Source organism: Macadamia integrifolia, chromosome 6, assembly GCF_013358625.1.
Source record: "Macadamia integrifolia cultivar HAES 741 chromosome 6, SCU_Mint_v3, whole genome shotgun sequence".
Classification (NCBI taxonomy): domain Eukaryota; kingdom Viridiplantae; phylum Streptophyta; class Magnoliopsida; order Proteales; family Proteaceae; genus Macadamia; species Macadamia integrifolia.
In genome coordinates, this window is record NC_056562.1 from 38,325,197 (window position 1) to 38,342,273 (window position 17,077).

Here is a 17,077-nt window from a genome sequence, read left to right on the forward strand (position 1 = left end):
AATACCTATTTTACCCCCCAAATTAAAGAATAAAAACTAAAAAGTAAAGACATGTTCACATTTTAAATAATGGTTATATTTTGTATCATTTATTGATTTATTGTCATTTTTTTGGGCTTGCATGAGTGGGCCGGAATATAAAGGCACATTTTAAAGAGGGCCCATTTAAGAACCGATTAAAACCCATTTAACATTAAATATGTTCGTAGCCCAGTTAAAGCCCGATTAAAGCCCGATTAAGGTAGCTCGATTATAGCCCAAGGCCGACCGACCGAATATAAAGTGTACCATGCCCTCAATAACTAAGCCCGATTAGTTAAATGGGCGGACACGGTGTAGCCTTTGAAAGTCTTCAAGCCCAATTAAGCTCGATCGAAACCGGACCGGCCCGACCGGTTGACACCCCTACCCAGAAGTGGTGACCACTTCCTATTGAATTTGGTGGGCCTGGCCGCGTCTGTATCACTGTCCCACTGGTCAAAAAGAGAAGGAATTCAACATTGGACATTAAAGGCAAGAACCCTACATATAAATTCAAAAGCGAAAGCCCCAGGCCCACACCTCCTGCACGTAAGTTCAAAAGCCCAAAGCCCCAGGCCCACACCTCCCTCACATAAGTACAAAAGCCGAAAGCCCCAGGCCCACACCTTCTGTACTAAGTTCAAAAGCCCAGAGCCCCAGGGCCAGATTTCTTTCTGAATTGATTAATAGGGCCAGTGCTTGATAATTAATTACCAAATAACAATAGTTTAATTCCAGACATGTCCCGTATGCACTGTGCTAGTCTGTTATTTATAGGCATTATATATGCTCGGAAGCACCAAAGGAATAGATTAGCACAAAAAAAGAGTACTAATTAACAAATTCAACTCCAAAAAAATGGCCGGAGTGGTACGTACCTCAAAGCATATCACACGTGTGTTGTGTTCCCTGCTCCTCCTCATCATCGCCGGTGATTCCGCATCAAAGCACGTTCCAAGATTTGACCAAGACGAAGTAGTTAAGTGTCATCTATTTTAAGACCCATTCATTCCCTCCAATGGCATCTTAACTAACTTTTAACATATCAATTATTTTATTCAGGCTTGTATGTATAAAATAAAAATATATTTTTCTATTAAGGGATTTCTATTTTAGATTAAAAAAATAACAATTAAACATAAATTAATGAAGTGAGATCATAGTAAATGTCAACGTAAAACGAAGTCAATTTTAGATTGTATTTTGTTTCCCTCTTGGCACATTTTTTAATCAAGGCCATGTTTGTTTTATTGGAATTTTTTTTTATATAAATAATGCTTTACATGAAAATTTATAAATAATTTTTTTTTATATATTACACTAAAATAATTAATAAAAAAATTTATAGAGAAAATGTTTTCTATGTATGACCGTTACGTTTTGACGCACAAAGACGAAATGAATCACCCTGGCCAATGAGGATCCGAATCCAAACAAGATGGATCACAGTAAAAAGCCTTTCTTGATGGCCACTTAAAGGGTCATTTTCAATGAACATAATCACCTTTTTGTCTTGATCTTTCTCATTATTTTTCTTATGAAAGATCTTTTCCTGATCGACCATTTTTGTATGTATCTAGGCAACTTGATTTGTTATATAGTTTAAAAGCGTGACAGAGAATGCATAACAGTCACTGCCTTTTGAGAGAGAGAAAGAGACCAAGAAAAAATAAATGGCTCACATGGTCAGGTCGAAATCAAGTACAGTGATAGTTTGGATAGATCCTCTCTATAAACAGTATTGGCTGGTGGTTTTAATGGGTTTATAACTGACACTTGGCATGCCTTATGACCAGACTCCATGGACTGGTGATGATAGATCTAAAACATTTGTTGAGGATTTATTTATTTATTTTTTAAAATAAATTTCTGAGGTTAATTTGATAGAATACGATGATCCTCTACAGGATCAATTGGGTCGAAATTTTTTCTAACACCATGAATTGTAATATAAGAAAATCCCAATTTAGAAATTCTTAATACTATCATAAATTTTTTCTCTTAAGCTATGTTTGGATGCGTAAAAATAATAAAATAAAAAACAAAATGAAATAAAAACATGGGTTACCCAACCGACCAACAACCAACCACATACCCCACTTGTTAATGTCCAAGGACAGATAAAGTAATTGGGTTTTCTTGTAGTACTGTTCATTTGTTATTTGGTCATCAAGCACAAAGGGTTTAGTCAATTTTAGGGCCTCCTGAATGATGTCTTGTCACATTTCCATCTAATAGATAAGAAGAAAGGGAGGGTGTTTTGGTTAATAGACTGTCAATAAAACACACAAGAATGATTGCTGGGCACATCCCAAATGCCCTTTAATAGCTTTGTTCTTCCTTCGTTCTTGGGTCATTCAAAATAAAAACTTTTAAGTGATGTTTGGAAGTTAATAAAAATTTTTTTTTTAAATAAATAATACATTTTAAATTAAAAAAAAATGATAGATGCATATAAAATCATTGTGTAATCATTATTTGTTTTTCTTCTAATTATGTCTTTTATACTATTTTATTTTCTAGGTTACCAAACATAGCCTTAAGACAAATAGTTTCTTTAGTCCCTTTTGATTCATGTTTGGATCCTTGAAGCTGTAGAAGAGGTTTATAAAGTTATAATGACTGTTATATGATTATATTTCAAAGGAGAAAAGAATTAATCCTTGTGAAATATAAAAAATCCACCCAATATTGATGCCTCTGCATGTCCTCTTATTGCCCCATGTTAATGCATAAACCATGCAACTAGGTAGCATTCTTCTTCCCATATCTCAAATATCATTTCTAAAAAATAATAATTAGGGTCAATCTCAATTGCAGGTTTAATGCTTGTTAATTGATGAGTACCAAACAAATGAAAATAGTTGGCTTTAAGGGTCAGCTGCCCACAACCGCCCACTAGCAGAAACCAGCTTTTCACGGGTCATATGGATTATAGACCAATCCTAGTTTTCTTCCTTTTCTCATTTATTATATACCCACCACCTCCCTTTTCAAAGAACTCCCAAACCTAATCTCCTTGTCAACAAATTTTCTCACCTCTTACCATAATTAGATAATAGAATTTCACTTAAGAGACAGAATCAAGGGATTAGCAAAAATCAATTTTTTTCTATTTCTTTTTCGAATCTAAATTTGTGGTCCTTCAGATCAAACTTGATAGCCCTACTGATGTTAACACTTAAACTTGTTTTGATGTTTAGTGGGCCTGATTGTTTGGAAATGTGTATGGAAAGAAAAATTTAAATATGGGTCACAATTGAATGGTCCTACCTTTTTCAATCAATGGCTTTCAAACTTAAACAATCATTGTACCATTGAGAGTCATCAGGAATTTTGGACTTCTTTCAGTTTTGGCTAAAATTTAGCAAGAAGGTTTTTCATCATTTATATTCTCTGAGAGGGCCTTATCCTATCACAGGACATTCATAGTATCTCGTAATAATTCATGAGTATTTTGAAAGATTATATTAATGAAAGAAATACTTTTATAGGTGTATTTTAGAATTTAAAATTTCTTTTAATTGTTTATTATTTTATTTCTAAAAATTCTTTATGTTAAGAATATAAAAAGATTTTCAAAAATAATTTAAAATAACTTATCATTACGTTCAGTAGTTGTTATTATCATGCATATTTTTTGAATACATAACGATAATTATCCTTATTAAAAAAAATTATGTTATATTAAAAGGGTGAAAAAAAATTATTAATTTTTTGATCAATAAAAAAATCTTATTAAAAAAAGATTAAAATAACACTGATATAATAAATAGTTTCATCAAATTACAAATTCTAACACCACTCCTTTTGGTCAACATTAATAAATGAGCATGTGTCTCTCATATAAAATATATAAGATGTGAATGCCCAGGAACTTAATGAGAAGACCCCTTAATGCTTATTCCCCAACTTTGCTAGCTAGGGTCTTCCTGCTCTTCATCTTAAAATCTGAGGCATCATCAGTCCAAACCAGCTTCTCCTCTAATGCTTATTCCCCACTTTGCTAGCTAGGGGTCTTCCAGCTTTTTATCTTAGAATCTTGAACCATCATCAAAGTCCTAGCCAGCTCCCCCCCAACCTTTTCCAATCAAAGCAGAAAGATGAAAGGTAGCAGTACTGAACTTCCCCAAAAGTCTCTCCAAATTAAGGAGGACGACAAGTTCTTCTCTAGACTTCTAAGCAAGGAGAGATCCATGGCTAATTCATCCTTCAGAGGTGCAGCAGGTGCAGTTCCATTCTTGTGGGAGTCTCAGCCTGGTACACCTAAACACACATTTACTCATACCTCTCTCCCTCCACTCACCCCTCCTCCTTCCTTCCATTCTCTTCCCAAGAAAAAATCAGTGAAGAAGCCTTCAAAATCCAACCTTATTCACACTATATTACCAAAACTTTATATGAAGAAATCCCAAGTTCCACCACCACCACCATCACCATCTCCATCACCACCATCTTCATTGTCATGGTCATCCTCGTTGTCTTCATCATCATCATCATCTTCCACCCCAACCACCCCTTCTAACATGAACCGTTTCCATAGGCGAATTTCAAGTTCTAGATTATCTTTTGATTCCAAGGGAGATGATGATCAGTATGAGGGCTTTGGATATGCCTCTTCAACCTTATGCTTTGGTGTGGGTCGAGTGAGTACTGCTAGTGAGCTTAGTGGCTGTAACTCAATCATGGCTATGAAGAATGCTTTCTTATCTATTGTTGGCCATCGATCTGATCGAGGTACAACCACTGTGTGATTAATACAGTGTTTATGTTCTTTATCTCTGTTGTTCCATTTATTGTCTTTTTTTTTTTTTTTTTTGAGATGTAAAATCCATGTATGTGATTTAACTGAGAACCAAAGTGGTGGGAGAAAGACAATGTATTGGGAAACTGGAAGTAGATTTTTGTTCTTGAAAAATAACAAGAAAATTCATGATAGGATGAATGAAACTTATGTTCTTCCATCGGTCTCCATTGTCCTTCTTCTTCTTTTTCTTCTCTTCTAGATTAAAACCTTAAGAGAGGTGAAGCTAAATAAAGATGTAGCTTAATTGGGTAATGGGCATATTCCATTTCTTCCCATTGTTGAGTGTTGTTTGCTTAGAGAGAGAGAGAGAGAGAGAGAGAGAGAGAGAGAGAGAGAGAGAGAGAGAGAGAGAGAGAGAGAGAGAGAGAGAGAGAGAGAGAGAGAGAGAGAGGATTCCCCGCCGACAGGATCATTGAATTCATAAGGGATGGTCCCGGGTATAGTAAGACCACTAAATTCATGGGCTACCACCATTCAAAAGGGCCATAGACCAGAAGTTAATGAAACTGGTTTACAACTCATAAACCTGCAACTACTCATCATTCCTAGGACTACTCGCGTTGGAAATAGAACCCATTTTATGAATCTATCAATCAAGCATTTCAGATTAGAGGGTGAGATGTGTCTCAATTTACATCACAAGTACAAAGGTTTTTGGAGGAGGATGAGTTGATTTGAAATACTACTGGTAATACTTGATAGCTAGGCTTGGTTACTATTTTAGTTAATGGAAATGCTCACATCTTCAAGTAGTAGTTTCCAGGGAGGGGAAGCAATGTAACAAATACCCTGTTGGGGGGGGGGGGGCATTGATCATAGAGGTACATATTGAATTGATCAGATCAGATCAGGTCTTCATCTTCATATGAAATTGTGAATCTGACTTTTTTAAATGGGTTAATTTAATGCAAAGAAGAAAGATTGGTACAGGTTCTCTGTCTCAGTATTTAATATTGTATGAAGTCTTGTTTAAAATATAAAACCTTCTTCCCTTGTCGTTACGTATTTGAGTGAAGGAAGAATCTATTGAAGCTTCTGAGGTCACTAATATTTAAATAATCCCTGATTTTCTTTCAGTTAAAACTACCCCATATATTTGCATTTAATTTTTGGCTTTCTATCCATTCCCAACTGTGCCCATAGATTCATCAATTACTTTACTTTTAATAATCGGTGACACGTGCCCACATATATATGGTTGTCTCTGGGGTCTCCAGCTAGGTCTCAGCAGTTAAGATCATGAATTATATATGGGCTGTAGTTATCTGAGTAGAGCCTCTTTTTTTTCAAACAAGAGGATGCATGAGCTCCTTGGGGCTGGAATCCTCCCCTTATCTTGCAGTTCATGGGAAGAAGATAAACACAGTTAATCACTTTTGGTATCTAAAACACTGCTTGTAATTAAGAGGTTCTTTTGAGAATTGGATGTTTATGAACTTGTGGCAGGCTGGGAGTTAATGCCTGCATATCTTTTGGAGCTAAGGTGCAATGGACAAAGTTAATTTGAATGTTAATAAATGCAAAATCTGTTAACTTTGCCTTTCAATAGTGTCAATTTCTATTTAAAATTTATGAGATTCAGGTTATAATAATTAATAAGAGAAACGAACACTAGGATAGCCTAATGGTAGTAGCTTCGACTTATGGAGCCGGCACCCAAGGGAGGAGGGTCGTGGGATCGAACCTTGTCGTACTCATTGTGTGAGTGTGTGTGTGTGTGTGTATTTTCTTATTTATTCTATACCCACCCGTGGGTTGTTTAGATGGTTAGGGCGAACTGGGGATTGTGTGGATTAAGCACGCAGTCTCAGGTTCGATTCCCCATCTGTACATCTGTGATTTAAGTGTAGGGTTCAACCACCATCTTATGGTCTTGAAACATCCTCCCACAAAGTCGATACCTCCCCCTATTGTATGTGTGACAAAGCACAAAATTTATTATTTTTGTATATGGATTGAGTTTCCTTCTCTCTTGGTGAGGAGAGAACCTTTTAATCCATTGGATTTGACCATTCAATTGAATTGAGAGAGAATATTTCGGACCTTAAGAGATGAGGAGTGGGAGTTAATGATGACGTTTACTATTCCAGCAGTCCAATCATAATGTCAATCACCATAACTGAAGAGTGAACCCTTGGTGGTAGAAAACTTTCTCTTTGTCTACATAATTAGTTCTAATGAAAGAGTTTATGCACTTTTCCGTTAGCCCTACATCCCAAGTTTCTTAAGTACAGTGAGAGAGTCACTATAGGTGAGGGCGAGAGTCACATGGGAGTGAATGCGAGAGGAGCTCTAAAGCATATTATTTACTTATAGATGTGTATGTACATGTAAATAGATTTTAAACTTCATACGAAACCAAGAGTACTGAGGGTAAATAGATTTTAAACTTCATATGAAACCAAGAGTACTGAGGGCAGACCTCGATGCAATAATAAGGTTACCCCATTGTGATCACTTAATGGTTGCGAGTTCAAGTTTAGAAACAGCCACTCCATGAAGAGCAGTAAGACTACATATATTATGATCCCTTCTAACCCGTAATGGTAGAAACCTCGTGCACTAAATACACTCTTTCATAAGAAGCCAAGATTACTGGCTCTAGAAGACTCTATTTATATAAATTAATATCTGTAGATGGATATTAAGCTGGTTCTCATTGAGGGAAAGGAAAAATATAAGGGCATTGAGGGTAAGAAAAGCCCCTCCAATGTTTGATTGGGTATGGATTTTAAGCTCTTGAGTTGGACAAGCTAAACTATAACATCAGATTACCTCAAGTTTGAGGTATTTGGCTTTTCTTTCAGGTAGATGACCCATGCAACGCATGAGATATTAATTATCTAAAAAAGATCGAGTCGCCCATATATGCATGAGCACTATAACATCAGATTAGCTCAACTGATGTAATCACTTGAGGTATTTGGCTTTTCTTTCATGGTAGGTGACCCACCCATGCAATGGTATGAGATATTAATTATCTTAAACAGAGCTGTCCATAGATGCATGCTTCACCCCTCCATGTATAGACCCAGCCATGGTATAGCTACTAAGAGTAGACGTACGAGTAAACTCCACCCAAGAAACATGATTTAATTAACCGATAGAGATGGAATTTCTTAAATAAATCACATGTCAAATTTAGTGATCCGTTCAAACTATATGGCCGTCAACAATGATGTATGGTGCTTTCTCCAAGTTTTTTCCACAGTCAATTTTAGTTAATATCATTTTTTTAAATAAATTTTGGAGAAAATAATGTTTTCTAGTCATGCCGTTCATACGCCAGCATGTAGGTCAATGAGGTGACGCACAAGAGCACCAATAAGGGATGAGTTTTTTTGTTTTCTTAGTTTCACAGGGGTGAGGACATCATTTTACCATCCTTTGTGTCAAGTCGTAGAAGTCACTTGATCAAAGAGGGTTCATTTTCCCATGCATTTCTAAGCATTATCCATATGGAAAATTGGCCTAGATTTCAACCAGAGTTAGCTGCTGGTTGAAAACAATTTCTAAAACTTGCCGGCGGTATTAACTATGGCGTGCAACTCATGCGAAGCTTGGTTGAGCATTTAATAAAGGAGCCCTACCCAATTGTGTTTTGTACACTCACATTTTTGGGGAAATGGAACCAAGTTGTGAGAAGACGTACATGCCCCGGCTCTACTTCCCCTCGCGTGGGCATAGGAAACATTATCGGGTTGGGTTATTCTTTAACCCTTGTCTTTTTTATAAGGTAGAGCCTGGCCCAGCTCAATGTAGTTCAATCAAGCCCAAATTTTAACATGGGCAGGTCAAATTTAAAAATTTTTCCAATGGCAACTGGCAAATGAAATCCCTAACACTCCAGTTTGGTTGCAAGAAAAGGGAAGTGAAATTACTTCTGAAAAGAAAAGCAAAAGTTTTGTAATCATGATTGTATAGCTCTTACTCTATTTTGGTGAATATATTTTTTAGATGTAAAATTTATTTTATTTTTCATGTCAAAAGAACTTAATTTTAAAGTAAATTTTAATAACTTGATTTTCTATGTTTAAGAATTAATTACACCATCATGATTTAAAAAAATAAAAAATTGGATTGATTTAAAATTTGATTTCATTTCCTTGCACTCAAACGGAAACCTAAGGGGTATTCTTCAAGAGGAATGAGCAAATGACTGGAATGTCTAAAATTTCAGAGGAACGCTAGAAGTACAAGGCATCAAAGCCCCAAAAGGCATATGGGCAGGCAATGCATCACAAAACACAGTGGGCCTTAAAGCCCATAAAGGCATATCCGCAGGCCATGCACCACAAAACATAATGGGCACCACCATGTGAAGCAATGAGACCCCCTAAATATTGAATGAGTGGCATGCCTGTATACCATTCCTCAAAATTTCATTGTGGTCACCATACTAAACCATTAAAATAAAATTAAGGAAATAGAAAGCTATTCGATAGTGTTGCGTACGCTTAGATACATAGAGAAGTAGAACAAGTTATGAAAAGACATCTATGCCCCAGCTCCACTTCCCCATATGTCTAGATGTACGTAACACTATTGGATAGCATTCTTTTTCTCTAAAATTCATATGAAAAACAATCAATTCCCAGATCTCCCCTTCTCTACACCCTTATAAAAGGGAAAAAAGAAAAGAAAAATATAAGCTTAATCATCGATTGCCCTTCATCACAGGTTGAATAGAATACATTCAATCTTGATTGGATTAACTGATCAATGATTGGTTGTGACTGATCCATCCATTCATGATACCAGAAAAATTTTTGAAGCCCACTAATCTTCCCCAATCGTCTAGGATTAAGAACTGGTATGCCCTAGCTTACAACTTCTTTCTCTAAGCGACAATGGCTGAAGAGGAATATTACATTCAATTAGATATTTAATTTACCTACTAATTTTGAATTGAATTAATTTTAAAATTTCAATATGTAATATATAAATATTTATTTTGAACAGATTTTCTTACACGGACAATGTGGGAATATATATTCCCATGCTGATCGTTTGTTATGCCAATTAAGTACATTAAAGATTTGATTATTCTAACCAATGGATATATAAAAAATCATTTTGATAATTCATATATATGTCAAATTTGGTGACCAATTTCAACAATTTATCTAAGAAATTAATATCCTCCATGGAAACAAAATTCAAATCCAATATCCAAAAGAAGAAGGGGATTTGACATGGGGAGGACTCATGTATGTCCAAGTAAGGTACAACGATCAATCATATATATAAGTTCTCTTATAACAATGATGAGGTGGGGGAATTGATTTTAGTCGCAATTCCTTTGACCTCTAGAGACTTTGAAAGGAATGTTGGTTGGTTGGGATAGGACAGCAGGAGAAGCCACTTCTTTGGGTTTGACACTTGGGTCCTTGAAGACTACATTCCTGATGTGACCTTCATTAGGGTTTTAATTTGGAGGCCCTGCAGATCTGCATTCTGCAATGCATCTTATCTTCTTCTTTGAATGCACAGGTAGAAATGGTGGGTTTATAGAGAGAGAGAGAAAGTAATGGCTTGGGGATGAGAGAAGGACAATGGTGCGATTTCTTAGGCTATAAATATGGGTCAAACGAGAATCGATGGTGTCATTTCCTTGCAATTTAAGCAAATTAATTAATTTTATTAAGTGCAAAATATTAATCCATCCAAATTAATGAACCTTTTCCTTCCTTCGTGTCCCCCTCCCTTTCTCCACCAACCTTGAAATGAACTCCCAAAGCGACACCTTCAGCCTTCTTTTCTACTGCTCCCATCCACGGTCCACCACCACTCATCACTTGGCTTCTCATATCATCATCTCTGTCTCTTCAGATTAAGACCTCCTTTATTCATCAAAGTATATTTTACACACTTAGATATTCTACCCATAAATTGGTATGTCATCATCACATGTACACTTGGGATGTGTGTCTAAGTGTTGTCAATAGTTAGATGCACGCGAGGGTCTCATACTAGTCATGAGGTCCTCATCGTTTTTTATTTTTCTAATTTGAATTTAGTGGCAGTCAAAGTATGATCAAAATTATTGCTTCTGATTAAAACGTGTGGAACCGGTTTAATTTATAAGAAGGATATTGTTCGTTTTATGCTTTTAATCTTTGACACTATGATACACCAAACAATGAAGGAAATGGCAGTACAAAACCAGTTCAGAAGATACATGAAGACAAGCTGGTTTATATTCCCCAAAAAGGAACATTTTTTTTTTTTTTTGGTACAACCCAAAGAGGAACTTAATTAGGATGAAATCGTCACCACCCAGATTTGCTTTTCCTTGGATAAGACGGTTTAGATTTGTTGGAATTTGGAGCAATGCATTATAGGAAAAAGGAAGAAAATGAAGAAAATAATGAGGACACGACAACTTAGCTACCTCACTTTATTGAGTTGTGTTATTCTTGTGTAAGGGTTAAGGTCAATGCCGGATAAGTATTTTTAAACTTTTTAATTTTCCATCATAAGGAATAAACGAAGATAGACTACTTGTTGGGATTTAAAATGTAACAGCAAGCGAACAGATCAGTTTAGTTATGGGTCGAACGCAAGGAAAGCAGTCACTTTATTTTTTTTTATTTCTTTTAATAATGCGAAAGTGGATCGATTAATGGTTGTGATCTAATTCTAATTACCGTCCTAAACATATGTATCTAAAATAACGTCCTAACCATTCATCATCTGAGAATTTAAATATGCAAGCCATGCAATTAAAATTAAATAAATAACTGAAAATAAATAACCCACGTAATTTAAAAATTAAAAATAAAAAATAAATAAATAAAGGAAAGAAATGCTGAAATAAAAATAAAGTAAAAGAAAGGGGAGAAAGCTAGAGAGAGACTCACAAGTAGGTTTCTCTACTTAGCCCGAGGGATGCATCATAATATAGTTTCCCTACTTGACCAGAGAGTCACTCTTACAAGGGTTACTCTACTTGGTTTTAGGAAAAGTGAGACAATTAAAATAAAAACAATAAATTAATGGTTTTATGGCTAGGAGGGGCAAAACCAACACATACACTAGCCATGAACCTTGGGGGAAAGGGATAACAATAATGTAACGACTAAAATTAAAATCCTAAATTAAGAAAGAAAGGATAGTCAGAAGAGGGAATGAGACGGGGAGAGAAGACTACTGAAGGAGTCAACTTACTTGAATCAATACTTTAACTTGAAAGCTTGGGTGATTTGAGCTACTACCAATACTAAAAACCAAATCTGAAATTTCTAATACTAGAGAAAACAAATCTTAAAAAAAAAAAAAAATTGAACTTGAAAAAAAAGATGCTCCACGGCTCGTGATCTTGTCACCTAGATCTAAGCCTAGAACTATAACTTTAAAAATTACAACTCAATTGCATAAATCATAAACATAAAAGACAGAATAAGAATAAAAGAGTGCTTACATTAATTGACATAAAAAACTATTACAAAAGTGATTAAAGCAAAAATAGAGAAGAACTAAAACTAAAGAATGAGAGAGGGAGAGAGAGAAGAAAACTAAGCATAAACTAGAAAATAAACTAAGGGGAATAATAAAATAGGAGGGGGGAGGAAGGGGCTTTTATAGGGTTTTTTTCTTGCTTCCTTCCTTCTACAAGTCTTCTTTAAGAAAAAAAAGAAAATTAAATTAAATTAAATCTTAGTAAAAATCCTCATTCTTTGAGATATTGTGTGAGGAAAGAGAGAATCTGTTTCCAAAATTAACAAATTCTATTATTTTCTTACAATATTCACCAATATCTTGCAATCTTGATTAAATCAAAAAGGAATCTCTACATAGCATCTTCAAGATCTTGTGAGGTGGCAAGGAGAGAAAATAATCTTCAGGATTTTGTAGGAGAGAGGATGTGGTACCAATGAGTAGGTCCCACCTTTGGATTGGTTCTTGATTCACTTTAAGCACTTTTTCTTGTAGACTTGGAAACTAAAAAAAAAACAAGAAAAATAAAAGTAATACTATCCAAAGTGGGGCAAAATGCACACTTATATCCCTAAGATTTCACACATTATTGTGCTCATCAAAACACCAGACACCCAAGTTACTATATAGCTTTGCTTTTTGCATATGCCCACATAGATAGTGATGCCAAAGTTCTTTCAGAAATTTCTTCCCTAAGAGTTTTGATCAAGACACCACCCTTCCTCAGGCACAATGCCTTGTCTAGTTCTAAGGAAATCAATTCTTACTTTTCATCTATATCACTTTCCACAGTTTATTTAAAATTGTGTATTTGTCAATCATGTCAATCTAAAAGAAGGTCTCAACTCAAAATCAAGAGTACAAGGAACCCACAGACTTACATATAGTCCAACACCAGAAAACAAGGGTCTCTTATTTTTTAAAAGAGAGTCTCATCTCAAGACATAGGCTTGTTTCTTTTTTCTCAATAGGGTTTTTATGCATTCAAGATGGGTACCTTAATCAAAATTATTACTTTCATACATCAAGCAACCAAATGGTATGATCATTAGTCAAAAGATAAAATAGGATTTCATCCTTAGCAAACTCAAAAACAGAAAGAAAAACAAACACAAACAAAGGAAAAAAGTAAAAACAAAATGAAACTAAATTCCCTCCCCCACACTGAAGTCATGCAGTGTCCTCAATGCATAGAAAGAATTAAAAGCAAAGAGAATGCAAAGGGGTTATACCTGGGTAAAAGTTAGTCATCATTGTAGAAAGGTTCATAGAGATCCATGACCTTTTCACTAGCAGCAGTAGGAAGCTCCAGGAAAGGTTTCAAACACTTACTATAGACCTTGAAAATTGCACCTGTGCTAGGGTTCAACACCTCCACAACCTATGGGGATATACATTATGGACAATAAGTGAGCCATCCCATCGATATCTAAGCTTATCAGGGAAAAGGGCAACTGAGAGTTGTACAATAAGACCTTATCATCAATTACAAAAGATTTGATCAGAATGTGCTTATCATGGAAGGCTTTGGTATTTTCTTTGTAAATCCTAGAACTTTCATAGAAATCATTCCTAAGTTCTTCTACTTCAGATAGTTGGAGCCTACGATGAATACTCGCATCAGAAAAATTAAAGTTGAGCTTCTTGATGGCCCAAAAGGCCTTATGCTCTAATTCAACTAGTAAGTGATATGCTTTCCCATACACCAGATGGTAGAGAGACTGACTAAGGTCAGTCTTGAATGTAGTCCGATGGGCCCACAATGCATCAATGAGCCTAAGAGACCAATCCTTACAGTTGGGATTAACGATTTTATCTAATATTTGTTTGATCTGCCTATTAGGCACCTCCATTTGGCCACTAGTTTGGGGGTGATAAGGGATAATTAACTTATGGGTGATCCCATTCTTTTTCATTAAGGCCGATTACAAAAATAAATACCTTTATCACTAATTATAGCACGTGGTGTACCAAAGCGAAAAAAAATATTTTCTTTGAGAAATTGGACTACCACTTTGTGGTCATTAGATATACAAGATATGGCCTATATCCAGTTAGAAACATAATCAATGGCTAAAATTATGTATGAATTCTCGAAGAAATTATAGAATGGTCCCATAAAATTGGTGCCTCACACATCAAAGATCTCAACTACCAAAATAGGGGGTAAAGGGCATCTTGTTCCTCTTATCGATACGACCAAAAGACTGGCAGGTGGGACAAGCCTTGTAAATATCAAAAACATCTCTAAAATGAATGGGCCAATAAAATCTGTATTGGAGAACCTTTGCAGCAGTCTTCTTAGGGCCAAAGTTTCCATCACATGCATGATCAGGGAGAAAAGATAAATTTGAGGGATGTTTATGATCAGGCACACAACGTCTAATAATTTGGTTAGGATAAACTTTTTAAATATAAGGATCGTCCCAAAAGAAATGCTTAACTTGTGAAAGAAATCAATATCTATCTTGGGTGGACCAGTGATCTGGAGTCACACCCAAAACTAAGAAGTTGACAATGTCAACAAATCATGGGTCATTGGACACTGCAAGTAACTGTTCATCTGGAAAGTTCTCATTGACTAGAGAATCGACAGTCAAGGAATTGGTAAGCTGGGATAAACGGTCTGCAACTAGGTTTTCAGTGCCTTTCTTATCCCTAATTTTCAAATCAAACTATTGTAAAAGTAAAACCCACCTAATGAGATGTGCTTTGGCATCCTTCTTCTGAACAAGGTATCTAAGAGCGGAATGATCAGTATACACCACCACATGTGAACCAACTAAGTAAGATCGAAACTTTTCTAGCACAAATACAACAGCTAAAAATTCTTTTTCAGTAGTTGAGTTGTGAATCATTTAGGGTCCTACTAGCATAGTAAATGATAGTGAGCAACTTATTAATCTTTTGACCCAATACCGCTCCTTATGGAAAAACCTGAAGCAGCACACATGAGTTCAAAAAGTTCAGTCCAAACAAGTGATTGAACAATGGGTGCATTGGTCAACTCCTTCTTAAGTTACTTAAAGGATTTTAGGCATTCTTTAGAAAACTCAAAAGTTTGATCTTTGGCAAATAGTGCAATGAAAGGGTGGGCTAACTAATTAAAGTTCTTGATGAACCTTTTGTAGAAGCCAGCATGGCCCAGAAAAGATCGGGCGTCCTTAACAGATTGGGGAGGTGGTAAATTATCAATTAAATCCACTTTGGCTCCATCTAACTTAATTCCCTCCTTAGATACTACATGGCCTAAACACAATACCAGATTTAACTATAAAATGAAATTTCTCCCAATTCAAAACCAAATCCTTAGATATGCACCTATTCAAAACTAGGGAAAGATGGTGAAGACATTTAGAATAGGAATTCCTATGAATTAAAAAGTCATCTATAAATACTTCTAAGAATTTTTCAACTATGTCAAAAAAGATGTTCATCATGAATCATTGGAATGTAGCAGGGGTATTGCAAAGCCCAAAGGGCATATGCTTGTAAGCAAATGTTTCATATGGGCACGTAAAAGTGGTCTTATGTTGGTCCTATAAAGCAATTGGGATCTGGTTATAGCCGGATATCCATCAAGAAAATAATAGTATTCATGTCCCACTAACCTCTCTAACATCTGGTCAATGAATGGCAATGGAAAGTGGTCCTTCCAAGTTGTCGTATTAAGTTTCCTGTAGCCTATACACTCTCTCCATACTGATTGGACATGGGTTGGAATTAGTTCATTATTGGCATTAGGAACTACAGTAACATCAGACTTCTTGGGTACTACATGAACTGGGCTTAACCATTGGCTATTATAAATAGGATAAATTATTCCATGATCCAAGCACTTTAGGATCTCTTTTTTAATGACTTTCAGCATCAATGGATTAGCTCTTCTTTGGGGTTTTGTGGATGGTTTGGAATCCTCCAGAAGATGTATATGATGTTGCATAATAAAAAGGCTTATACCCTTGATATCATTCATGGTCCAACCTAGGGCTTCTTTATTGTCTTTTAACACTTTAAGTAACTCCTCTTGGCTAGAAGTCAAATTTGAAGAAATTATTACTGGAAGAGTCTGGTCAGGTCCTAAGAAAGCATACCTCAAATTATATGGCAACTCCTTAAGATCTAGCTTAGGGAGCTCAACTATGAAAGGTTTGGGAATGGAATTGAAAGGGCGTCCTAAAGTCTCCATAGGTGTATGAAGACTCAAGACTTCAGAAAAGAAATTTTTACTATCATCATCCAACTCATCCATACACTCCTGGAATTATGAATCAAAATCAATATCAAAGTTCGTAATTAAATCATCAAAAAAATCCAAAAATTCCTCAAGCATAATGATCTCTTCTTCCATATGTGGTTGCTTGCCTATTCTAAACATGTTAAACTCAATAGTTTGGTTTTCAAAAGATAACCTTAGGAAACCATCCTTGTAATTGATTAATGCATTACTGGTAGCTAGACATGGTCTTCCTAGAATAATTGGGATCTCATCCATGGTTGAGAAGGGCTTGGTATCTAACACAATGAAATCAACGGGGAAAATAAATTCTCCCACCTGAAGTAAGACATCCTCAACCATCCCTTTAGGAATCTTAATAGACATATCTGCCAACTGAAGAGTAGTTCCAGTAGCTTTCAATTCTCCCAATCCTAGTTGCTTATACACATGGTAAGGCAAAAGATTCACACTTACGCCAAGGTCAAGTAAGGCATGCTCAATTTAGGTGTTGCTTATGACACAAGCTATGGTAGGGCTGCTTGGATCCTTATACTTAGCGGCTATAGGCTGAGTGATTATGGAACTAATGT

At 35.7% G+C, this 17,077-nt stretch overlaps 1 protein-coding gene across 1 annotated transcript; it reads left to right on the plus strand.

The window, feature by feature from the left end:
- Positions 1 to 3,891: 3,891 nt before the first annotated feature.
- LOC122081036 (actin cytoskeleton-regulatory complex protein pan1-like) lies at positions 3,892 to 4,985 on the plus strand. The gene has a single exon (XM_042647978.1). The coding sequence runs from the start codon at positions 4,125 to 4,127 to the stop codon at positions 4,773 to 4,775; it is 651 nt and encodes a 216-aa protein (XP_042503912.1). The 5' UTR covers positions 3,892 to 4,124; the 3' UTR covers positions 4,776 to 4,985.
- The last annotated feature ends 12,092 nt before the right edge of the window (positions 4,986 to 17,077 follow it).

What these genes read in the sequence shown, in the direction of transcription:
- LOC122081036 (XM_042647978.1), top strand. Translation starts at nt 4,125, where the DNA reads ATGAAAGGTAGCAGTACTGAACTTCCCCAAAAGTCTCTCCAAATTAAG.